The sequence below is a fragment of the Copadichromis virginalis genome, linkage group LG19 (assembly GCF_057382275.1).
Source record: "Copadichromis virginalis isolate Kocher_CV1m ecotype Utaka linkage group LG19, C_Virginalis_male_GT1.1, whole genome shotgun sequence".
Classification (NCBI taxonomy): Eukaryota; Metazoa; Chordata; class Actinopteri; order Cichliformes; family Cichlidae; genus Copadichromis; species Copadichromis virginalis.
The window spans coordinates 23,669,010-23,695,927 of record NC_140636.1 but is presented as its reverse complement, the minus strand read 5'-3'; the positions used below and the strand labels follow the sequence as shown (position 1 = coordinate 23,695,927).

At 42.3% G+C, this 26,918-nt stretch overlaps 1 protein-coding gene across 5 annotated transcripts in view; it reads left to right on the top strand.

The window, feature by feature from the left end:
• trim9 (tripartite motif containing 9) overlaps positions 1–26,918 on the top strand; it is a 57,170-nt gene that overhangs the window by 4,007 nt on the left and 26,245 nt on the right. For all 5 annotated transcript variants that reach the window (XM_085441274.1, XM_085441272.1, XM_085441271.1 and 2 more), the window contains exons 2-3: positions 15,898–15,993; positions 16,886–17,008. In XM_085441274.1, the coding sequence (XP_085297400.1) occupies positions 15,898–15,993; positions 16,886–17,008 (219 nt within the window). The remainder of the gene's footprint in view (positions 1–15,897; positions 15,994–16,885; positions 17,009–26,918) is intronic.

Below are 26,918 nucleotides of genomic sequence, written 5' to 3'. Positions count from 1 at the left end.
TCTCATTCAAGGTGGCCCCAAAAGCAAGCTAATGAGGACAGACAGAACAGGTCACGTGGCTGGGAAACATTTTAAAGTCTTGTTTCAGCCTTGAAGCTGATGTAATTTCTTGGTAGAAGAAGCTACCTGGAGCTTCTGTTAAACTCAGTGAGAGAGAAGGAAAAGCCTTGAAAATTCACATACAAGAAGCAGGTTATTTGTCCTTTCCTGCTTTAACCCTTCTGTCGGACTGTCGGGACAGCCACATAAAGAGAAGCAGAAAAAAACTGTCCAATACTGTATTTAATTAGTAATGAGAAGGATGTGTCATGCTTACAGTTAATTATTGCACAAATGTTTCAACTCAAAGGTGTTTTGCATGATGGCTTCGTTCAAAATACGCTTACTGGACACTTTATTAGTTACAGCCTGCCATTTCTGGTATGGACTTTCTTTCACCTTCAGAACTGCCTTAGCAAAGTGCTGGAAAAATTCCCCAGAGATTCTGGTTTATATTGACATGATAGCATCACATTGTTGCTGCAGATCTGCTGGTTGTTCATCTCCTGTCCCACCAAATCCCAAAGCTGCTCTGCTGGACTGAGATTTGGTGACTATCGAGTCCAGTTGAGTACAGTGAACTTAGACCTCTCTGCATTGAATCATTGCTTGTTTTTAATCTCTGGCTCTCTTCCACAACATGTCTTTTGTCCTGGCTTCCTTCTCTCACCCCAACCACTCGCGGCAGATGGCCCCGCCCCTCCCTGAGCCCAGTTCTGCCGGAGGTTTCTTCCTGTTAAAAGGGAGTTTTTCCTTCCCACTGTTGCCAAAGTGCTTGCTCATAAGGGGTCATAAGATTGTTGGGTTTTTCTCTGTGTATTATTGTAGGGTCTACCTTACAATATAAAGTGCCTTGAGGCAACTGTTGTTGTGATTTGGCGCTATATAAATAAAATTGAATTGAATTGAACTCATTGTCATGTTGAAGAAGCCAGTTTGAGATTATTTGAGCTTTATGGCGTGTTATCCAGTTTGAACCACCACCGGCAGCCTAAAATGTTGATTAAAAGCAGGATGGCTCAATTTTTATGTTGTTTAAACCACTCTACCATCCACATGTTGCAGCAGAAATCAAGACTCATAACACCAGGCGAGGTTTTTCCAATATTATGTTATCCAGCTTTGGTGAGACGTGCAAATTGTTGCCTAATTCTCCTGTTCTTGGCTGACAGAAGTGGTCTTCTGCTGCTGTAGCCATCTGTTTCAAATAACAAGCGGTTATTTGAATTGTTGTTTCCTTCCTACCAGCTCAAGGCAGCCAGCATTCTCCTCTGACCTCTGGCATCAACAAGGCATTTTTGCCTCTCACTGGTCCATTCGGCCCATTCTCTGTAAACCCTGGAGATGATTATGTGGGAAAATCCCAGTAGATCAGCAGTTTCTGAAATAGACCAGCCCAACCACGCCACGTTCAAGATCCTTTAAAACACCTTTCTTTCCCATTCTGATGCTCGGTTTGAACTTCAACAGGTCATCTTGACCATGTCTGCATACCTAATTGCATTGAGTTGCATTTTGCTGCTTTGAGCTGCCGTGTGATTGGTTGATTAGAAATTTATGTTAATAAGCAGTTGAACAGGTGTACCTAATAAAGTGTCTAGTTAGTGTAAGTGCATAAGAACATTGTTCAGTAATAGTCCAACGCCGTGCAGTGATACAGCTCACACTACCCTTAAATATGTCTTTTTTATAAGTGACTCTGTGTAGATAAAAGACACGGTTGCTCAATTGTTTAAGAAAGCACTAATAAATGCAGAGGGCAAAGTCAGGCCTGAGGTTTTTCAAGAATGAATTTTCACAGTGGGCGTAAGCTTCAGTGTCTTAAAGCCGTTTAGGTTGATGCTGCTCCATTAAAGGCGCTGATATTTACCCCTCAAGCTGCCATGTAAAGAGATTATCTGTGTAAATGTTAATGAAAGAGGGAGATAAGAAAGCAGCAAAATGAGAGCGATGAATGACCCCAAACACCCCAAAGAGAAGAAGTGAACCAGAGAATGAGCAGGAAGGAGAGGCAGAGCCGCACTGAAGGTCTCATCAGTGAGGTAAATGAGTCGGGTTTGCACAGAAAACACTGACATATTTTTATATAACTTCTCCGGGTGAGAACACAGACTGTCTGAATATTATAGCTTGCTCCAGGCATGGAACTGGAGAGAGATAAATGCCTAGAAAATCCACAGTGCCATTTCTCCTTTGTGACCCAACTGGGAAAGGAACAAACAAAGAGTTATTCTTTTCAGCTCAAGCAGTCAAATGTTTTAAACGGCATAATTTATTTTGCTCTGCTACATCTGGCTGCTCTGAAACAGTCAGCCCACATTATTAAATAGGGACACCAAAAAAGTGAGCTCAAACTGAGACGTGGGCAGCACAAGTTAAATCGTGCACTGACCTTGTTTTTGTTGGCATAACTCACAGATTTATCATCAGCATCATCAACATCATTGTCCTGACCATAAAGTGGCAAACCCTGAAGTGGCACTGATGTAATTATCATCAATCTGTTCTCAGAGTCTTGTCTAATTAGCTTCAAGTATGGATATAGCTGAACAATTAATTTAATAGGAAGAGTTACACGGTCCAGTTACGAAACAGTGTTCAGGCTTTTCAGTGACATCTGTAGGTTGTTTTTGCTTAAAGGAATGAAATAGACATGATGAACTGTCCAGGGCCTTCTACCTGGCACAAAATGTTGCTGTGGCTGTGGCTCAGGTGGTAGAGCAGTTCGTCTACAAATACTCGGGCGAAATACTCAACCAAATACCCAAATCAGACCCGATGCATCCATCAGAGTCTGAGTGAGTGTTTCTCAAAGTGAATGTGTGCACGACTGGGTGAAAAGTACTCAACTTGAGTATAAAGGTGCAAGTACTAGTTTATCTACCTAATAGAGACTGTCATAGGCATCTTTGGCCTATGCCAAGACGACGATTCAAAATGCATTAAAAACAAACAATGCCAATATTTAGGCATACCCAAGTGGTTGAAGGATTCTGCATTCGCAACCTCAGAATCTCATCTCTGCTTTTTGTGGTTGATGTGTTCCGGTTGGCTTGATCAGGTGGTGGCCTCCAGCTCGGACTGGAGCAGTTCACAACTGAATGTGAAGTGGCATGTATGAGAATTAGCAGCACCGAGGGCATGGTCCTCAGCTGGATCAGGGTGGAGTGTCCACTCCGCGTCAGAGACGAGTTGCTGTCCCAAGTATCTCGGGATCATGTTCACAAGAAATGGAAGACAGTAACAGGACATCGACAGATGAGTTGGAACCATGGCTGCAGTGATGTGGACGCTGTACCGGTCTGTCATGTTGAAGAGAGAGCTGATTGTGAAAGCGAAGCTCTCGATTTATTGGTCGATCCACATCCCTACCCTTACCTGGTACGAGCTGTGTGTAGTGACCGAGAGAGCGAGATCTCGGATGCAAGCTGTGGAAATGAGCAGGGTGGCTGGGCTGTCCCTTAGATAGGGTTAGGAGTTCGGCCATCTGGCAGGGGCTCAGAGTAGAGCCAACACTCCTCCACATGAAAAAGAGTCTTCTGAGGTGGTTTATGCATCTGATTAAGATACCTCGTGGGCGCCTCCTGGCTGAGGTGTTCCAGGCATGTACAGCAGGGGTGGAGGAACTCCAGGCCTCAAGGGACAGTGACCTGCAGGTTTTAGACATGTCCTTGATCCAAAACAGCTGATTTAAATGGCTAAATTACCTCCTCAACATGTTGCAGTTCTCCAGAGGCCTGGTAATGAACTAATCATTTGATTCAGATGTGTTGACCCAGGGTGGTATCTAAAACTTGCAGGACACCAGCCCCTGAGGCCTGGAGTTCCCCACCCCTGTCTAACAAGGAGGAGGCCCAGGGGTAGACCCAGGACAAGCTGGAGAGATTACTTCTCTCGGCTGCCCAGGAAAGCCTTGGTGTTCCCCCAGATAAGCTGGAGAAGGTGGCTAGAGAGAGGAATGTCTGGGCTTCTCTGCTTAGGCCACTGCCTATAATTCTGCTGCTGGTTAGTTACTGAGCATATATTCCTACTTGTTTAAAACTACTTAGTGGTCCCTCCACTTCCCCTGTGTAGCCAAGCTCACCAGCAATTTGATCATAAAGATTATACCATCCAAGTACCTAGAATGGACACTTGCCACACGTGTACTTGTCAGTAAAGAAATAAATGATTTCCAATCATCAGGTACTTTCTGCCTGATTTTATCCATTTGACATTTTCAGTTAGACCAGCAGGTAAGCCTCTTGATCATCTGCAGCAGACGCTGGCCTCACTGATAAGAATAGATCACTTGTGCCCCATTTCCTGCGGTGCTGTCCCAAGGGTCCTTCACACAATGACTCAGTTTGTCACATGGAGAAACTGTGGCAACTTTCAAATCCCCTACTATAATTATTTTAGTTTTATCTGTCTTTTTGTGTGTGTGTGTGTGTGGATAGTTAACAGCTCCTTGTGCATTATTGATGACTTAAGCGATGAATAATGCACCAGCCACTTAGGTTCTCCCTGCAGAAGACAGTGTCGTACGGGATCTTGTTAAACACAGAGGAGAAACACAATCTGTGCCGACTCTTAACTCTTCCAACATGTCAGGGCTTAAATTTTTAACAACTGTTACGTTCCCCCCGAAAGGGTCTAGGCATGTGAGTGAGGGGACCAGTAACAAATTAGTCCAGAACAGAATGAGAGGAAAACAGACCAGTGTTTTCAGTAAATAAAATAGTCTTTATTATAGATCTTAACATAAAGAGCCGGCAACGCCGTTTTACCAATAACACTTGGAAAAAGAGAAAAAGGGTTGCAACAACAAAGAACACAACAACCAAACAAAAACTCCACACCACGAGGAGGTACTTCCAGGGGCCCACAAGCTCACCCTGTCACTAACAGCAGCTGGCTTTACTGCTGCCAAGGCCCACAAGCCCACACTACTCACGCAAAGCAGCTATGCTGTTTCCACAACTCCACACTTTGAGCAGGCTAACCACACACAACGCAGAGACACCAGAGAACACCCCACACTGTTCACAGCTCATCCCCAGCTTATATGACCTCCGAGAGGTGATTGCTGACTGGGCCCAGGTGGTAAATGAGTCCAATGAGCAGCAGCTGTGTCCTGGGGAGAGAGAAGAGCAAGAGAGAGACAGGGGTGGAGCAAAAGAGGAGGAGGCGGAGAAAAACACCACGCCCACACAAGGGCAGTATCAGGAGGCCCAGCTAGGGCCGTAACACCCCCTCCCATAAATACAAACCAGTGGTTTGTCATAGAACGTCCTACCCAGCTTTTAAACATATCACCTACCATCCACCATAATAACGGTTAGGCATACCCTGCCGAATCTGCCAAGACCTTTTTGATGGGTTGAAAACACTGCACGGGGTTGGCTCAAGTCCCTCAACATAGTGTCCCAAATGACAGCCAAATGTTTTTTGAGCCATCACATATGGAGAACCCATCAGGCAGCTAGAAGGCCTTACAGCAACACTTCTCTGACGCTTCTTCGCTAGGTCATGGCAAAAGGCATGCTGGTTAGCCAGAGGTGCAGGTTGAAATGGTTGTGTCACACACAATCTATCACACTGTAGGTCATCTGGACCCGAGAGACCGTCATCAGGTGGCAGATTACAATTAGTTGATCTCTGACAGTGACCAAATGACACCACTGAGCAATTATGCTCCAACTGTTGCCTAGGACTGGCAACTTTGTCGGTTTGTGAACCACAGTTCACTCTTTTGAAAGCAGATCGATTTTGCTTTGAGTTTGCTTTCAAACAGTGAGCAACCAGGTGGCCAGGTTTGTGGCAGAAGAAACAGAGCTTTGTTTTGGCTCTTGAAACCACGCCTGTATCGGCTTTGTTAGCTGGCACACTCCTAACTCTCAAGACTGACTGTTTCTGTTTGTAGGCTCCACAATTTGCTATTAAATGGCCAGACTTTAAACAAAAAAAACACTTTCGTTTCACACTGGAATGGGACACAAGTACCTCACCCTTTCGGTACTGTGTAGCTGGCACATCACTAACCTTCACTGGGGCATCGCGCCGGTCATACCTACTGACACTGGTTTTATGGACGAGCGCGAACTCATCAGCCAGCGTCGCAGCCTGCTGTAGCGAGGAAACCTTCTGTTCATTAATATATACTGCGATGCGCTCAGCAATGCAGTTCTTAAATTCCTCTATGAGCATTAGTTCCCGGATCGAAGCCAGGTCAGTGGCTTTGCAGGCCGCACACCACCGATCGAAAAGAACACCTTTTTCCCTGGCGAAATCAAGATAGGACTGACCCTGACCTCTTCTCAACCCCCGGAAACGCTGCCTATAGGCTTCTGGGACCAGCTCATAGGCCAGCAGGATAGCCCTTTTCAGCTTGTCATAGTCCAAGCTGTCCTCAGCTGACAACGAGGAACAAACTTCTTGAGCCTTACCCGCCAGCTTACATTGGAGCAAAATGGCCCATGAATCCCATGGCCAGTGCAAGGCCGTGGCTATTAGTTCAAACGACTCGAAGTAGCTATCGACCTCAGTGTCACGGAACATCGGAACCAGACGACTGTTTTTCCCTACGTCAAACGGGATGTCCGCCTGACGAATGGAGGCGGTCGGAGGAAGGGAAACCTGCCGGAGTTCCAGCTGTCGCAACCTCACAGCTGTCTCTGCCTCCACCTCCACCTTCCTCAATTCGACCTCCCTAGCCAGTTCCGCGTCCAAACGCCTAAGCTCTAGCTCCCTTTTCAGCTGGAACTCTCTCTCACGCTGCTCCTTCTCCAGCTGGAGACGAGCCAGACGGACACGGAGCTTAGCATCCAGCTTCGAGCCTTCACTTGATTCAATGGAGAGGGGTTCGAAGCGAGGCACTGTCATGGGTTTGTTCTCAGGCAGCCCCTGATCAACAGGTGTCGACACCAATGGACCTACAGCTTGAGCTGGCGCCTGCAGAACGGGCTGAGACGCTGCACCACGCTCACCCTTAAACACTGCAATATCAAAGGTAGCCATTGACTCTAACACAAAAACTACCTGAGGCTAACAATAACAACAAAGAAGCACCACCTCCAATACACAAATGAGAAACAGGCGGGAAAAGCGTGGCCACAGGTTAACCAATAAATAAAAATACCGCCAACCCTCTCCCCAGACCTGCCTACTAAAATCTTAGCCTAGTTAGCTTCTGGAGTGTACCAGGCTCGAGGCAACTTTAAAGGCTAAGCGTCAAGTGCACAAAGCACCGACAAGCCTACCCCCGACAGGGAACTAATCCCCACCCGGGATTACTCCGAAAATAATAAAGGAAAAATAAAAAATGAATGCCTGAAGGAGGAGCTTACGCTCAGCTAGACACTCCCCTTTGCTAACTGGAGAGAGAGCACAGCAGATACAATACAACTAAACAAGACACCGGCAAACAACTCACTAAAACTCAATTGTTGTTCCTTCCATTCATATCCCGGACGAGCCCCCACTTTGTTACGTTCCCCCCGAAAGGGTCTAGGCATGTGAGTGAGGGGACCAGTAACAAATGAGTCCAGAACAGAATGAGAGGAAAACAGACCAGTGTTTTCAGTAAATAAAATAGTCTTTATTATAGATCATCTTAACATAAAGAGCCGGCAACGCCGTTTTACCAATAACACTTGGAAAAAGAGAAAAAGGGTTGCAACAACAAAGAACACAACAACCAAACAAAAACTCCACACCATGAGGAGGTACTTCCAGGGGCCCACAAGCTCACCCTGTCACTAACAGCAGCTGGCTTTACTGCTGCCAAGGCCCACAAGCCCACACTACTCACGCAAAGCAGCTATGCTGTTTCCACAACTCCACACTTTGAGCAGGCTAACCACACACAACACAGAGACACCAGAGAACACCCCCACACTGTTCACAGCTCATCCCCAGCTTATATGACCTCCGAGAGGTGATTGCTGACTGGGCCCAGGTGGTAAATGAGTCCAATGAGCAGCAGCTGTGTCCTGGGGAGAGAGAAGAGCAAGAGAGAGACGGGGGGTGGAGCAAAAGAGGAGGAGGCGGAGAAAAACACCACGCCCACACAAGGGCAGTATCAGGAGGCCCAGCTAGGGCCGTAACAACAACAAAAGGTTCCCATGATACAAAATATCATCAAGTCGCCCGCTGAATATTGCAGACTGAGTTCTCCAAGGATTGCCTCAGCTCATGTAAACAACCACAATCTTTCATGTTAAAGTTTCCGGTTGGTCTCTCTGTAGAGAAAAGCACAATCAGTAATCAAGCTGTGTAAAATTGCTTTCATCTTCACGTTCTTTCATCTGGAAGCTGTGGAGAAAAATGTATTATTTAATTTTGTTTGCTTGTTTTGTGTCTTTGTCATCCAGAAGTTGACCTTCTGTCAGCTTATGTCTGTTTACAGTATGTAGCCAAAATGACTGTGTATTACACGTGGGATTAAGTGTGCATAAAGAGAGTACTTAAAGAAAGTACTTAAGACTGAGAGCGGAGCATTTCACAGAGAGGTATCGCCACAATTTTTGAAAGTAGGTTATGGGAACTCAAAATGCTATCTTTGCAGTGACAGGGATGGAAAGTTTTGTGCCTATGTGTGTTTTTAATTAGCACGGAGTGTTTTTACTTTTCTACCTCTCTAATTTTAAGAGCTATGCAGTGACATTATACCTTCCTCCTACTGTCCTTGCACTTCCCACTTCCTAGTGGGTGCTTTAATCCAAAATGGCTCTGATGCCTTTCTGACATTCGCGCTTTCCTGTGACAGATTGGCTAGTTCACTCGGCCGCGGAGAGAAAATGAAACATGCAGAATGGCCCCGGAGCTGGTGGTGAATTATTCATCCTATGCACGTGTTCCCACTTGGCTTAATTAATAAGATGATTAGTACTTCCAAATAGCAGCTATATCCTAAGCCCCCCCACCCCACTAACTCAACAACCCCTCGAAGCTCATCCCAAAACATTGCACCATCCTCTTCTCCAGTCTAACGTTGCATGATGCTTTTATTTCCACTATCCCTGAACAAGATGTATTTTATCCCCAGGGCAAGCTTGAAGTTGCATTGCATTAATGTAAGTAGAGGATTCAGCTGAAACTTTTAGAAAGCCCTAGTCTCTCTGAGAGTATCATCCAGAACTAATATCACAGTAGCATGAATCATGCCATGACAGTGAAATATATTCTCTTTTAAAAGCAATGAAAATGCAAATGCAGGAAGATGAGATGTAAATGTCGTGCATTTTAAGTTATCGCTAAATGTTCTCATCAATCATCTTAGAAATGATGAAAATCTCATCAAGCTGCATGCAAACCAAAAACACAAGAATAAAAACTGTAACAAATGGATGAAGTAAAATATCTCCTTGGGATATCATCAGCAAGTCTTCCACACATTACAAGTATCGGGCCACCTACACATTAATCCATAGACATTAAAATTGAGTTGGCCCTTCATTTGCAAATATAAGTTTCCAAAATTCTGGGAAATATTTCTACACAAATCTATAGAAATGTTTTGTCTGTTCATCAAGAAGAGCATTTGTGAGGTCAGATATTGGTGCTGAATGAGAGTGCCTGGCTCGCAGTCTCTGCTCTAATTCATCCCAAAGGTGTTGGATGGGGTTGAGGTTGGGGCTCTGTGCCATCCGACCATACCTTTATGGACTTTGATTTGTGCACTAGGGCACAGTCATCCTGGAAAAGGAAAAGGAAAAGGCCTTGCCAAAAATGTTCCCACAAAGTTGGAAGCCTAGATTTGCCCAAAATATCTTGGTACAGTAAGCTGAAACATTAAAATTTCCCTTTACTGGAATTAAGAAGCCCAGGCCAACTTTAGAAAAACAACCTGTACAATGCAGTCAGGCAGCATTCTGGTTTTTACCAAACCTGTGTGCTTTACACCACTCTATCTAATAGTAAGGCTTGCATGCAGCTGCTCAGCCATCATAACCCATGCTATCATGATATCCCGGCACACAGGTTTTGTGCTGATGTTAATGCCAGATGAGGTTTGGAGCGCTGTAGTTATTGTCTCAGCAGAGTGTTGGCAACTTTAGGTGGTCTCCTGCTTATGAATGAATTGGTGCAGTCCCTAAATGCTTCCACTTTGCAATTTTACCTGTTACAGCTGATTGTGGAACATTTAGGAGGGATGAAATTTCACGACATCATTTTACAGTATCACACTTGAATTTAGTGAGAATAGTTATTCTTCCACAAATTCTTGTAAAGGTAGCCTGCCTGGCTGATTTCTTGATTTTATGAGACTGAAAACACCTGAATTCAAAGATTAAGAGGTGTGGCTCAACAGAGACCTGAGTGTTTTTCAGTTAACCTCGGTATTTGTAGCTGATTGACTTAGTACCTACAAACCAAACGAAAACACACAAGATATCAATTGAAAGCCCAGGATATCCTCTATTTATTACATCAGGACTTAGTAGGGTAGCTCAAATATGTCAAAAGATATAGACCAGAAACAAATGTCCATTACAGAGGTCATAAATGAATAAGCTAGTTCTCAGGAGGATATAAAGAAATATATTTCAAATATACTGGAAACAAATATCAGCATGTCGTTTAAAGCTCTGATCCATAAATTTATAAACTGTTTTGTAGCTTCCATGTTGTTTCCATCTTCTCATTCTCATTTATATGCAAAATTGGGAAAATGGCTTCCCAGCTTGTGTAGTTGAATTGTATGAAGAGCACTTGGATGAAAAAATAATCAAAGTAAATTATATATTTGCCTTAGAGATGTGGCCTCAGTCTTTTTTTCCCTGTCATGAATAGTTTAGCTTTTACTTAAAAATAAGTCATTAAATGTAAAAAATCTGCGACAGAACTTGAGGTGCGAACAACAAGTTTTCTTCCTACTTGACCTCAGCTTTCTTGATTTGTTGCTAAAGTCTGTCTTCCCATATGCCGACCTGCCGGTCTTGGCACCGTGGACACCGCAGAGCAGGAAGTCGCCGTGAGCTGTGCAAAAATAAACCAGCCTCCACTTTCGTGGCACTTTTTGACCTGGTTTTGAGGACTGAGCTCTGCAGGCTCTCAAACAGACACTGCGGAAAAACGCCCCCGGACAATCGAGTGCTTTTCATTTCATCTGCTCTGTCACCAAACGCAAGCTGACTGTTAACTAGGTGAGGCTCGAGCTCTCACAGTATCCATCACTGTATCAGAGAGCAAAATGAGAGAACCGAGAGTGAAAACCAGCTCCCAGTTTAGGACAGATGAAAGGGCAGGTGTGAAGGACCGGCTGATCGGTGATGAAGTCACCAGAGTGTGATTGGCAGGATCTTAAAATGATGGTGGCGGCTTAGCGATCCAGGCAGAGTGCAGCCGATTGATTTCAGAAACCCAAAAGGGTTGTCCTAAAAAGTGAGTGAGTTGGAAAAAAAGAAAGTTTTTCTTTTCTGTTGTGGATTTTAATTCAAATCAGAAGATGTCTTCCTTATCTAAGGGAATGTTTTGACATTTGGTAAATTCTTCTATTTCTGTCATTGCCAAGAGTTTGATTGGTAACGCTGTCATGTCTGAGCAGTATATAGCTATAAAGCTGGAGCCAGGAAAGCTTTGCATAAAGATGACTGAAAACATGGAAATCTGCCCACCAGCACATCTAAAGCTCATTAAATCCTGTTTGTTTATTCTGTACACAAAACAAAGTTTTAAAAAAAAATTCTGCAAGAAAGACACTTAGCTCAACCTAGAAACAACCTGGAACATAAAACTGAAAAAAATTGGTAAATTTACTACAGTTGTGAAGAAACACGCTGTTGTGTGAAGAGCTATTCGTTATACTGGTTAACGGTTGCTAGGGAAAAAAGTGTGTTCCCTGACTTGCTGGCGAGTGATTCATGGTTGCTGGCTGTTGCTATGTGAAGTCACATGCACAAAGTAACAGAAAGGGCGCTTCACCAAAAAGCTTCTTGTGATCTCGTTAGTCACTGGCTAGCCCAGTGGTAATAAAACTTGAAATAATGAAACATAAATCAGAAATAGAGATTGTTTGCTTCCAAAGTAAAAGTTGTGCCTCAGTGATGCACTCAACATTTCGCTACTGCTCAGAATTTAGCCAGCCAGTGTTTGTAGAAAACTCCATTCAAAACATCATCACAGGAAATGCTAGCAATCGAAACAATCACAAGGAGGTTTTTTTGCACATTTTTTGCCTAGCAACAGGTGGTTTCCAGGTAGCCCCTGACCAGGCTGTAGTTTATCAATCATTTCCCCTGCAACTGCAATCACGCACAGCTCATAACTGTTCAGGGAATACTCATTTTTCTATCACTGACTGGTCTCTCTGAGGCTAAACTGTAATCTTGATTGTAACATGACGAACAAGTTGTTGACAAGTCGGTATGTTTCATTCAAATTAAGAGCAATATTCTAGTGACTAAAGCAATCACAAGGTTGAGGAATACGCATTTTTCACTAGTGACCAGTGGTTGCCAGGGGACCACTGACCAGTTTCTAGGCCTATGCGAATGGGGCCCTCACCAATCGATTTCCCAACAGTTGCCAACCAACGACTCGTCCACAGGTTAGAAAATACACATTCCTCCCTCTTGACCACTGCCTGCCAGATGGTTTCAGGCCTTTTTCGTTTGACCTTACATTGTCACATGTCCAAAATAGCAGTTAAGTCGTGGCTAGTGATCACATGACCAGAAGTGTGTGAGTGGATTCAATGGAAGCCAAAGAGCTCGGGTTATTTCATAACAGTAAGTAGAATAGAATAGAATAGAATAGAATAGCCCTGTCATTGTAAATGTACAAGAAAATTATGAAATTCATTAAATTTTACAATAGCAACAATTCAAATATCTTAAATTCTAGCTATAGTCCATATTTTATCATATATTTATTATCTTTTACTTAAATTTGTAGCTTGCATGAGTTTTTCTTGGTTTATGTAGTTTATGCTTTTTTAGTAATTTGTGTGAATTTGCAGCTACTACAATACATTTTCCTTTGGGGGTTAATAAAGTAAATTATCGCTCTTCTTTTATGCTTAAATGTTGGTAATCAGTCAAGAGAGCCAAATTGCTGGATTCATTGTTTCATAATATTCAAAATGTGCTGCAGTTGTGCTATTGCACTGTAAAAGGATTACCTTTTAGTTGATAAGACAGGATTAGCAATTTAAAGACTTCAGTTTTTCCTCTTGAGACTTTCCGATTTTACAAGTGTTTGCCATTTTTTTAGACTAATGTTTGATAAGTACATACTTATAAGAGGTCAAACAGGTCTTCAGAATTCATAGAAATCTGTTGTTACTTTATTCTTATATGAAAGAAAACTTACACTTCAAGTCTTCTCTTTCATTTCTTTTCTTTGCAGTGTTGAAGTATGCAGCCCTAAATAACACAGAGGACATTTTTTGAAATCCCACACAATTAAAGAAAGTTTACATTTGGATCTTTGCTCAGCTGTTACCAGGTCTTACTGTCCCCCAGTGCAGTAGACTCATGTTAACGGCAGCTGTCATGGTTTCCCAAACATCAAGGTCGAAGGTCAGCTGTCGGCCCCTGCAGATTGATTCCCACTCGTCCGGCCAACGTCAGATTCCACGAGCTGGGCTGACAAAGAGGAGCAGACTGCGTGTGATGAGTTGTTTTCACAGCGTTTTCTACTGTATCAGCTAGTCGCTGGTTTTATTGCTGTCTTCCTGCGTTGAAGTGGAGTTTTTCTTTTCTGCTTAGATAAGGCCCAGTGCCCTCGTTTACTCCCAGAAGACAATACACCCACCAGCTTGACGGTTGTTCACTCAAGCGAATGAGTTTCCCACAGGGTCAGGCCAAGTCCTCTCTCCCTGTCACCTCCATGTTCACACAGCCTTTGCTTCACATACATGAAAAACTAATCTCAAAAGCGTTTCTGTGTCAGCGCACACGGACAACAATGTCATTTCCCGTCATATGTGCTCCACACACCAGAGTCCCAGCTATAACATTAACAGTGCAAAAGTTAAATGCTTATAGATGTACATATCATCTCAGTTTTAAGCTGAAAATGACATTTTGTGTGAGAAAATTAGGCTGTCAGTGCATTTTGTCTCAGGGGTGAAAGCTCAGACACTTTAAAATGTCAGATTCTCAGCCGCTATCAAAAGCAGCTTTGTTTGTAAGTCGGCCCATGTTGAGTGCCTTTGAGTTAATCATTTAAAAAAGAAAGAAAGAAACCCACTCGTTTCAGTGTGAACCCGAGATATTTCACATTTTTCTTTTTTCATCTTCATTTAATTTGTTAGCATACAACCGTTCCACAGGACTTCCGTCAACATGATGTCAACAGGTGATCGTGATCCTGATTTGCTGCAGTCTTTGAGGAGCAAAGATGGGCAGATTTGCTCCAGTTTCTCAAGAAATGCAAGAGAAAATTGTAGAAATATTTAAAAATGGTGTTCCTCAAAGAAGAAAGAAATCTGTTGGAATTTCAGTGCATAAAGGGGAAAGGTGGAAGCCTACGCTGAACACTCGTGACCCCAGTCGCTCAGACATCACTGTCATCCGTCAACAGCTGATATAACAATAAAAGCAAAGGATTTCTGTGGGAAACCTTTATGAAGCACTACAATCCCAATTACATTCACAAATGCAAATTTAAATTTTACTGCATGTTGATCTGTGACGATGAAAACATGTTCTGGTCACAACAATCGGTATCCCAGATCTTTGTTTAGAAGACATGGAAACCGTGTGCTCTGAACCAAAGACAAAAACGCCATCCAGACTGTTGTCACCAACAAGTAAAACAACATCTATGCACTTTTCAACAAAACAAAATAAAACCACATTATAAAGGCCCGCCTGCAGTCCTGACCCATCCCCAGTAGAAAATATGTGGAGAATTTTAAAACGCAACAAAAATGCAACAAAGATGTGTTTGCAGGAGGAAAGGTAAAAAATAACACCTGAAACATTTTGTTGCTTGGTATCCTCAGTGCTTAAATGTCTCATATGTGTTTATTGCTTTACTATTCAAATGTTTTTTGGGAATTTGTTGCAAGCCTGAACTGCAGGAATGAAATAAAGTCGATCATATTGTCTGCATTCAAAAGCCAAAGTAAATATGTAAGTGTTTTTTTTAGTCTGCATCGTGCATGTCATCCCAACTTTTTCTGATCTGGGGTTGTAGCACATGATGAACTGTCAGGGCTGGAATCTGCATCCAAAATAACTCTTGCTGGGCTGCCTCCATGTGTCTTTCCTGTCAGTGTTAAAGGTCTCACGGAATAGTTTTGGGGCCTTAGTTGTTGTGTAAAACAGGATGTCGGGGTTGGAAATATTTAGGTGGGGTTTGAGTTAAAAAGTTAAGACAACAAAATCCACTGTTAGCCCCTATTCAACAAGGATGAAGGACTACAAAAAGGATGGTTGCGTGACAGAGCAGCTGATAGTCCACGAGGCATATCAATTACATGGTTATCTTCAGTTTCCATTAATCTAATTTAATGCAAAAATTGTGTGGGGAAAGGCCCAGCTGAATCTTCAAAAGGCTGACCAAGGTGACAAAATTACACGTTTTTTCCAAAAACACAAAGATATGCAATTTGTTTTCAAATGAAATGAAGAAAGCTGCAAATAAACAAAATTGTTACTGAATCTTCTGACCCAGTAAGTGATTAATGGAATAAAAGCTAGAGGTTCATGTTCTGTATCACTATGAACTGGCCCAAAATTAAGTTTATATTTCATTAGATCTTTGCAGTCTTTGTGTATGACCCTGGAGTTTTTAAATACTAATATGGCTCTGATTATAATTTAGATTCATTTCCTTCTTTAGATTCTGAGGATTCAGCACTTCATCTGTTATTTGAATGTACTGCAGGTCCATGTAATTATACTTTATTGTCTCTTTCCACAGGGTCAACTGTCCCAGGCCCTCAACGGCCTGTCAGATCGAGCCACTGAGGCCAAAGAGTTCCTGGTTCAACTAAAAAATATGGTCCAGCATATCCAGGTATACGCAGACACACGCACACACGTGGGTTTTTTTGTTTGGTTTGGTTTTTTGCACACACCCATAATCTGCATGAATATTTTCTTCTACCAAGCTGTAATCCCCCTCTGTGATCCCAGACTGTCCACTGGCTGCCGTGAGCAGCAGACACAAAAAGGCTTATTGTATTCATTTGAATTTCTCAATTTCTAATCTTTGGCTTGAACTCTGCACAGGGCCAGATGGGAAGATACTATCTTAATAAAACTATAAAAGATGCTTGCATCAAATTTGAGCTCAGGATGCAAAACAAAGGTGGTTATAAAGATTAACATTTACAGAAACACATGGTTATATTAGCATTAATGGGAATTCCCCTTTATTCACATTCATCTATATTATTTTCTTCCATCTAACACATTAACCAGGTCTAAATTTAGATGCTCATGTGGAGACAAAGCTTTGGTCAGCTTATGAGGGCGATTAGAGGAGGAAGGTGGGATTAAAACCTCTCGTAGATAGTTGTCACGCAGTGTGAAATGGTGAGGGTGAGGTAAAAGAGTAGAGAGGAGGTGACGCGCAACAAAAAAAAACTTAAGATGTGTGAAAAAGTGACAGCGTGAGGCGTAATCGTCAAGTTTATTACTCTGCTGATGCATGAATCATGATGATTTTACTCACGCTTCTCGTCTGAGGAGGAGGTATCTCAGCAAACTATCCATCCCATCATTAAACTCTTGTGTCATTCCTGTATTTCACTGTTACTCCTGCTATTAAAGTGATGCACACGGCCTTAAAAGTATCCTCCATCTTTTTCTTTGTTGTTGTTGTTTTGTTTCCAGCTGCAAATTCCTGCATATTTTCTGTCTTCAGATGCTTTGCTTTTCCAGCTTCTTGTAAATTTTTCCTGCAGGAGAACGGTGTGGAGTTTGAGGCTTGCTTGGTGGCGCAGTGCGACGCCCTCATCGACGCCTTGAACCGGCGCAAGGCCCAGCTGCTGTCTCAAGTAAACAAAGAGCACGAACACAAGCTGAAGGTGAGTGAGCATGACAAGATCTGTTCCTGGAATCCACTTGTATGCATCAGAAGGCTGGATGCGTTAAATGGATAATGAGGCGTTAACCCTAATGAGGCATTGATTCATGAGCCACACAAGTGCAAACCGAAACAATTATCTTAAAAATATCCTTGTTTTTCTTTAGAAGTTGCCAGGTTGGGACTTTAAATTTGATCTGCTTCATAGTGGTTGTTTGCTGCTGTATAATCTTGCAGTGTTGGTTTGACAAATTGAGGGCGGTGATTGTGACTGATGGATGAGCTGGCGCTGCAAGTGAAGTTTCATATTGTAGTGGATAAAATACAAAGTCGTGAGGAAAATCTCTTCGCTCTTAAAGAATCTGAAGTTATGTATTATGTATTTCCAGTTGCATTTTTTAGGTTTTGCAGTATCTTAACGATTTTGATAAAGATTAATGAGAAATCGTACACCGTGCCACCGATTTCAGATGCATAAAGAGCTGCATTTTTCTTTAAGCCATCTGCAACACGTTGAACGGGGGACATAAGTGAGATGAGAGGATGGAGAGATACATTTGTGCTGTACAGCATCCAATTTCACACTTGGTTGCTCTGTAGAATTGAGGTTTCACACGTGTAGGTGGTTTGAGGAACATGGCTTGTGCATGGCAACATGTGGGCATACAGGACCAGCATATATATATATATATATATACAGTGGGGCAAAAAAGTATTTAGTCAGCCACCGATTGTGCAAGTTCCCCCACTTAAAATGATGACAGAGGTCAGTAATTTGCACCAGAGGTACACTTCAACTGTGAGAGACAGAAAGTGAAAAAAAAATCCATGAATCCACATGGTAGGATTTGTAAAGAATTTATTCGTAAATTAGGGTGGAAAATAAGTATTTGGTCACCTCAAACAAGGAAAATCTCTGGCTCTCACAGACCTGTAACGTCTTCTGTAAGAAGCTTTTCTGTCCCCCACTCGTTACCTGTATGAATGGCACTTGTTTGAACTCATCATCCTTATAAAAGACACCTGTCCACAGCCTCAAACAGTCAGACTCCAAACTCCGCCATGGCCAAGACCAAAGAGCTTTCGAAGGACACCAGGAAAAATATTGTAGACCTGCACCAGACTGGGAAGAGTGAATCTACAATAGGCAAGCAGCTTGGTGTGAAAAAATCAACTGTGGGAGCAATCATCAGAAAATGGAAGACATACAAGACCACTGATAATCTCCCTCGATCTGGGGCTCCACGCAAGATCTCATCCCGTGGGGTCAAAATGATCATGAGAACGGTGAGCAAAGATCCCAGAACCACACGGGGGGACCTGGTGAATGACCTGCAGAGAGCTGGGACCAAAGTAACAAAGGTCACCATCAGTAACACACTACAACGGCAGGGAATCAAATCCCGCAGTGCCAGACGTGTTCCGCTGCTGAAGCCAGTGCATGTCCAGGCCCGTCTGAAGTTTGCCAGAGAGCACATGGATGATACAGCAGAGGATTGGGAGAATGTCATGTGGTCAGATGAAACCAAAGTAGAACTTTTTGGTATAAACTCAACTCGTCGTTTTTGGAGGAAGAAGAATACTAAGTTGCATCCCAAGAACACCATACCTACTGTGAAGCATGGGGGTGGAAACATCATGCTATGGGGCTGTTTTTCTGCCAAGGGGACAGGACGACTGATCCGTGTTAAGGACAGAATGAATGGGGCCATGTATCGTGAGATTTTGAGCCAAAACCTCCTTCCATCAGTGAGAACTTTGAAGATGAAACGAGGCTGGGTCTTCCAACATGACAATGATCCGAAACACACTGCCCAGGCAACAAAGGAGTGGCTCCGTAAGAAGCATTTGAAAGTCCTGGAGTGGCCTAGCCAGTCTCCAGACCTCAACCCCATAGAAAATCTGTGGCGGGAGTTGAAAGTCCGTGTTGCTCGGCGACAGCCCCAAAACATCACTGCTCTCGAGAAGATCTGCATGGAGGAATGGGTCAAAATACCAGCTACTGTGTGTGCAAACCTGGTAAAGACCTATAGTAAACGTTTGACCTCTGTTATTGCCAACAAAGGTTATGTTACAAAGTATTGAGTTGTATTTTTCTTATTGACCAAATACTTATTTTCCACCCTGATTTACGAATAAATTCTTTACAAATCCTACCATGTGGATTCATGGATTTTTTTTTCACATTCTGTCTCTCACAGTTGAAGTGTACCTCTGGTGCAAATTACTGACCTCTGTCATCATTTTAGGTGGGGGAACTTGCACAATCGGTGGCTGACTAAATACTTTTTTGCCCCACTGTATATGTTTTAGATGTGATGTTCATGGAAATTACTTTTCCACAGGAGGCACTGTGGCTATCAGTTACATTCAACTCGCATCCTTGATGTGACATTCTTGCCTCCTGTAATCTCCTGAAACTGTAAATAAAAAATGACACAATAAACACCACATAGTCATACTCTCCTAAGGATCTGCAATAGAAGAGAATAGGGACACTAAACCCTCACCACTGGCTAAACTACAGTGATTCTCAGAAACTCGGCTATTACAAGTGCCGTCACTGCTGCAGTGTTTTCTTGCCTATAGGAGGCATGATTTTAGTTTGCAGTGGTGTGCGGCACGATGCACATGAAAAATGAACTGTGTCCTCTCAGTGGATGAATTTTCAAAGACGGATGGATCTTAAGGGACACTGGACAGATTCACACCTCCAACACAGATGAATTTTAATGCATGTCAGTGCTGATTTGATCCCACCTGTCAGCTCGGTGTCTGCATGTGTCGTACGCTGAATCTTAATGTTGGAGAAACACATTTCTCCAACGCAGATGTCAGATTTTTCTCATGCTTTCCGCGCTGATCTCACATGTGAATGTGCTTCTCGGTTACTCAGGGGTACCTCTTCAATCATAGGAGTTTCCCACAGAGTCAGTGATGCAAGAAAACGAAGTTTCGTGCGTTCTCTTATTTCCTATTGTCCCCTGGAGGGCAGCGTAGCTCACTCGTGTAGATACGAGGCACAGCTAAAAGAGGAGAGAAAGGATCATTTGAGATGAAGCTTGTTTTCTTGAGGTCATCTCCAGGAACTGTGTTAACTCTGGCATGGACATTCATCCTGCAGCTGTGGCTGAATGAGACACAATTCTGTCCTGCTACGCTCTTGGTGATGCTGAAGTTTTTGATGTCTGTGCTTATAAATGCTGATAGCTGCATAAAACATGGTGTCCAGTTGAGCAACTAGTGATATAGCCTGAATAATACAGCTTATTTAAGCACACGAGGTTCACAATAAAAGCTGTAAAAAGAGCAGAAAACATTAAATCAATTGAGTCTGATTTTAAAACGAGGCTGCTGCAGATCACTTGGCATCTCCAGCAGAGCTTCCTGCTGCTCTCCTCTGGTCCTGGCTCCTGACAAGGAAGCCTGGTCGCCATGGTGACTGAGGCACGTTGAGCTTGTTGTTTGAAGCTGTGGAGGCGAGAAGTAGTCCTTCATAGCATGAGTCAGGTTCATTTATTCCAGCACATCAGGAGGACTGACCCATGTGTTTGTGTAGAGAAGCAGCAGAGGCAGAAGGTTTGGAGTGGATACAAAAGGAACCCCAGATAGGTCTCCTTTAAGCAGACAGTCTGTAAAGATTATCTTCTAAATGCTGATTCAAACCATCTGTGCACAGCTAAAACACGACATACTAAATGCCATGTTGATGTCTTGTAAAAGAATTATTCAATTGGATGAATTATAATCAAAAAAATTACCTGAGTCACCTTTGAAAACCTGCAATCTGTTATAGGTCTCCAACAGCCTAATATAATTTCCTGTTCGACTCATTCACCCTCGGGTTCCTAGACGCAAAGCCGGACATGAGCAGGGCAGGCTGCAGCCCTCTCTGTAGCCTGAAGGATTGTGTTGCAGGCTTTGGCTATAAACCGCATGCTTAATCTTTTAACCTCAAAAGTTTTCTGACAGATTTTTTTCCCTCCAGGAAGCAATTTTTCACAGTTTCTGTCAGATGGAAAATCACATGGCCTTTAAACTGGCTTAATTGGTAATCTATCACCATAAGCATTTTATAGTCTTCTTTCTTTTTGTTATTTCTTTTGCTGTAAATACTAAGGACTGAGTGTCCAGCAGTTCTGATGTGTGGTTTCCTTGAGTCGACTGCAGAACAAAGTTTTTGTGGATTCTCAAGCTACCCGAAAAACATGAATGTCAGTGTGTAAAAAAGCTCTGTTCTCCATCAGACTCTGATAGATCAGAGGCTCAAATTTCCAACAAGCACTTTAATGCACCAACAAGAAAAGATCTAAAAAAGTGACTTCACATTTTCAGTAACACTCGGTTCCTTACAGATCTGTTCATAGCTCACATCTTTTCATTAGATATGAAAACATTGTGGTTTAGAGAAAGGCTCTCAGACTGTATATAAAAGATGGATGATGTCACCTATTGGTTTGTTCAATCCTGTTTTGACGCCTCCATTCTAGCATTTGATTGCTTCTATCTTAAAGTTTTAGAGAAACAGTGTCAATATTTAAACCAAATTATTGATTCTTAAGTTAGCACACTTGGCAAAGCCTCGGGCCTAGAGTCCTGCCCACAGAGTAATGTGTACTCCCTGGCTAGTTGCAAGTAGTTGAAGGTTGCTTGCAATCACTAGCACAAAACTGGTCCCAGAGATGTATGTGACACAGAAAAAGAGTCTGCTGTGATGGTTGCAGTGGTACGGCACAGCTTTTACTTAGAAGGCAAACTTTCTCCGCTTTCTGTTTCCATTGCACTTTTTCAAGTTTCACTACTGCTCTGAGAGTAGATTGCAAGTGTTTGCACCAAAGTTAGCGTCTTCCATGCAACCTACATGTGACCACAGCAGTCTGCTGGTGACCAAAGTAATCAAAAAGATTTTTTGGGTGCAGCACCCTCTTTGTGAACAATTTTACCCGGCAACGAGAGGTTGCCTCTAGGTCTGTGTGGCTAAAGCCTTAGCAAGGTGCATGAATTGCAGACGCAGATACATGCTAATTAGTAATTTACTAATAAAATGATGGAATTCATGAACCAGTGGGAACTCTATACTTCTGGGATGATGAAGAACTGCAGATCTGGCATTTCCAAGGTGGCTTTGGTTTTCAGCCTTGGAGGTTTTCTTGCAAGTCTTTTCATGGAAAACAAGCTTACCCCCTTGCAACATCAGAGTAACAACACGAGTCACCTCAGTCTTTTGTGTATATTATTGTGTATATTGATCACTTTTCAACTGCGCCACTTGCTATTCTGAGCTAAATGTCTCTTGGCTTTATCATCAGATATAGTGCTCGGGCATGCATCTTTTAACTCCTGGTATGAAAGCCTGGTTTTTCTCAAGATGTCAAACTATTCCTTTGATATAGCTGATGCTTTTAACTGCATACATCTCAGCAAAAATGTTGAATGTAATTAAATTCACTGCGATGGATTTTTTTCTGTAAAGCACATTTCATTTGACGGAAACATGAAAAAAGAAAACATCAGCACGGTCCTCTAATATAATGTGAAGATTGTATTGAATATGATCAAAACGGGGCCCACTTCTTATGCTCTCAATCTCTTTCACTGGATTCTTCAAGGAACAGATTCAGCAGATGAAGGCTGATTAGAGCAACACAAAGTGAATCAGAAACGAAGTCAGTCTGCATCTTCTCCTGCTTCATGCAAAGTTTGTCACTGGTTGCTAGGTCCCCTGTTCACCCAGCTCGGGTTGGTTAATGAGTACAGCGGCTCTGAGGCTATTTTTATTTCCACTTGCTTTCCCCCTTGTTGAACCGACTGTGTTACTCCAGGGGAACCCTCCTTCTCAGGGTCCTTCTCACTTTTAACTAGGCATGGGAGGTATTTTGGACCGAATGGATGCTTAGAGATGTGGTTGGAAGTATAAAGAAAAGCGGAGGCAGATTTCAAATGATTCATTTTCTTATTGTGAATGACAGTTTTCATTGCAGCGAGATAGGCAGCAGAGCCTGTTATTGAAGGTTATTCAGTGTGGGAGGATTACTTGTTAATGTTGAGACTGCTAATGTTGTATAAGGGTCTTACTCGCCACTACAGTTGTATCTTTTCTGTCAGATCCTGACAATCAATAGAGAACTAATCAAGACAAGAAACTCTAGATCTAAAGGCTATTTATGTTCAAGATATATGATCGCTTTTTCTATTAAGAGTTTAATTCAGAGATTTCCAACAAGGGCTGTATCTCAAGGGGTACTTCTGCAGTAGTCTGGAGGTAATCTACAACAAAAGCCAGAATTACCATTTAAGAATTGATTGGAACTGAATAAGTTTGAGTAAAAAGTAATGGCTAGGCAGTAGAAAAAGACACTCAGAAGATTATAATTATAATTATATCAGTGTAAGTAATGAAAAAAATGGTTGTCATAGCTCGTTAAAAGTATGGCTGAACAACTGACATTGTAAGCTATGAACAACCTGTTGAAACCATTTGCTAGTATGGGGGGAAAATGGAATCAGGGTTAGTGTAATAGATGAACAAGCCCTTCAACAGACTGGGGAGATGTCCAGGGTGCATCTCCCCCCTGGCTTTATGGCAGTTGGAAGAGGCTCCAGCCACCCCGCGACCGTAAACCGGATAAGCAAAAGAAAATAGATGGATAATAGATAAACATTTTAAATAGCTAGTTAATATGTATAAAAGTTTGTAGTGGTCGCAGGGACAGAGAAACTAGAAAAGGCAAGTACAACAGGCAAGCCAACTCAGACTGCAAGGAAGAAAGTGCTATTCATACACAGAGAGGGCTAATTAGGAAGGAGACACAGGAGAACATAATCAAGACAAAGAGACAGGAAGTAAAACTCATATTAATGCTCAAGAGACACACCCTATTTGTCTAAAACAGGAAATAATGGAGTCAATAAACACGCACTGAATATGACATGAGGAACACCGCGGAAACTAGGAAAAATAAACCAAATCACAACCGAAAAACTCAAATAACAAAGTCTATTAATACTAAAAGAAAACTAAAAGACTCAAGTGCAATTATATACAGTAAATGAACCAACCAAGAGTAGAGACACAAAAAGAAATCGATCTTGGACTAAAATGTAATTTAAAGAAAAAAAACTCAAACATGAGCCAAAACTAAAAGCAAAAGAACTATGAACCCTAACAGAACCAACAAAACACAAAGAACTCCAGAAACCTCAAAAACCCTGAGGTATGACTAAAGCTTCGATACAACAATACGCTACAGACCCTCAGCCAGTAATACCTGAGAGCATCAAACCATAATGAAGACACAGAAAAAGAAATTCCTGACTCACAACCCTTGTTCTGAGATCCAAGACCATGACAGTTATAGCGCTATAAAAGTGATGAAAATAGTCTTATACTCAAGCTATAACTATGAAACTTAGGCAGTAGTTTTGCTTGAAAATTGTTGAAGGTAGTTGCTTATTATTATTATTCTGAATGCGTGACTGGTTTTCCCGGGTAAACATGTTTGGGTTTTTGTCTGTCGTGTGGACTTCTGCAAAAACAAGAGAAAATAATTGAGATCAGTCAGTAAAGAAAATGCATTTCAAATCTGTTATTTTGACCTATGCATGTATGCATGGGTCGCTTACTGCTGTATTTGCTTCAGTTCTAATAGTAAACGCTAACAGATTCTCACTGACAGCTGATTTTCAGTGGATGTGGCACTTGTCACTTCCTCTTATTGTCACTCCACTGTGCAGCATATCCTCACACACACACCTTAATGTTTAATGTTTCTAATAACAAACTATTTTTCTGTGTGTTCTTTTATATTTGACCCTCATTTAATGATTGTCATACACACCCCTTTTGTCGGTCTACAAATGTTATCCTGTGTCCTGGAAGGGGACAGTTTCAAAGACTGCAGCCACAGTAGCTCACAGACACAAGTGCTGCAGTGGCCTAATAACTACAGCAGATACAAATAGAAAATGGTAGAAGAAGCTTTACCTCCTCAGCAGCTAACAACACAGAGAAACAGTAACTGCTGAAGTAACTACAGAACAGTTATTGCATCTTAAGGCATCTGTGGTTTAGCAGGTAGAGCAGTCATACACCACCCGGAAGGTTAGAGGTTTGATCCCCAGCTCCTTGGGCAAGATAGAGAGTTTCCTGCGATGTATCCATCAGAGTGTGAGTGTGTGGATGTTAGGTTAAAAAAGCAGTTGTATGAATAGGTGAATGAGGTTTGTAGTTTCCAGTGCATTTCCCATGTAAAATGTGTCTTTAGTGTGTTTTTATGAGGTAGTATTTGTGACTCCAGTATGTGCTCATTTATTTAATAAGCACCTGTTCCACTGCAAACACGTTTCTCAGTGTTTCCTACTATGAAGAAATCAAACGTGCTATCAAAACTGCTGTTTGTTTTAGCACTATCACTGTCTTACATTTTCATCATCCCTCGGTTTCCTGTTGTTTTACCATCACTGTGGAGCTTCTGTGACAAAGTGCTTGATCACCCTACCAGCCACATGAGAGGACATAGTTTGTATCCGCTGTGCAGAGACTGTGGCCCACTTAACGCAGCAGACTCTGCCTTCCTCTACCGCTGTCCTGCACTGTGTTTTCTGGCTCTCAATCCACCATCTCTCACTCTCTTTTTCTGTCTCTCAATTAATTTCTCTCATCAAGATGCTAAATTTGCTCCACTGCCGTCCCACCACAAGCTGCTGCAGCCCCTTCATTCTTGGTTAAATTCAGACGAATGAATCTTCCCTGCGCTGATTATCCGGAGATCATCTGGCAGAGCACTATTGCCGGCGGCAGTTTTTATATCTTATTGGGAAGCTGATTTAAAGCAGATTTCAGGGAGGATGGCTAGAATGCTGAGAGAAGCTGTTAGGGAGCATCGAATCTGAGAGAGAAAAGAGGAGGATGACAATAAGGGAAGGATGTAATGAAAGCTGGCAGCACTTCTTTTGCACCTTGAAGAGAGATATTCTTTATACACTGAATTTAAAACATTTCACATGCAGACAAGGGACGGTGAAGTGATTGTTAAGCAGGCAGCGACAGCAGTAAGAAGCCTTTTCCTGGAGCTCTGCCAGGCCACTGCGGGGCTATGGATGTTCCAGCTTGCCACAGCAGGGATGGTTTGGCCTTCAGCCACAGAAATGTAAACCGAACTGTCAGAGGTGAAATGAAATCTTCTCTCACCAGAGAGAGAAACGTTGATTCATTCCAGAGAGTTGTTTGAAAATGATTCAGTGTGTCCTAGTAAATATTAATTCACCAGGCAAGCGGTCAAGCCTGCTTTTTGTTGTCATTTGTATGAATGTCAGAGGTGGAGCCGAATTTTTAAATCTGGTTCATTTAAGTTCACGCCGCCTCAGTAGGAATGGACTAAGGCTTTGTAAGTGCTCGCTCATTTCTAAAGCCCAGCAAAAGGATGAAACGCTGCAGATATTTTTATTAGAATCTGTAATGTCACCTGAGCAGGGCTGACCGATCTCGAGATTTTGCTTAAAAACACAAATCCAAAGATTTTTAGGAGCATCCAGTGAATCGTTGAATAGTTTTTAGAGTAAGCCAAACTAAGGGCATTTTATTTTACTATAATGATGTATGTTCCCTAAAGATGCTTTAATCAATCTGGATAAAACTTGCTATATAAACTGCCTAGGGTACCAGGATTATCAGTATAAAGCTTTTAGGAATTATTATCTTCAGTGATGCTGTTTGTAAAATTGCTAAATGAATTTCCGTGCAGTGCAGTCCATATCTGTAAATAAGTGTTTATCAAACAGTGATGCTGCCAAAAGTGCCTGTAATCGATTACTTTGTATTAATGAATATATAGCTTGCAGAGAAGAACAATAAATACACCTTTTTATTATTATGAACAGCATTTTTTTTGACATTTCACTGGCAAAAAGAG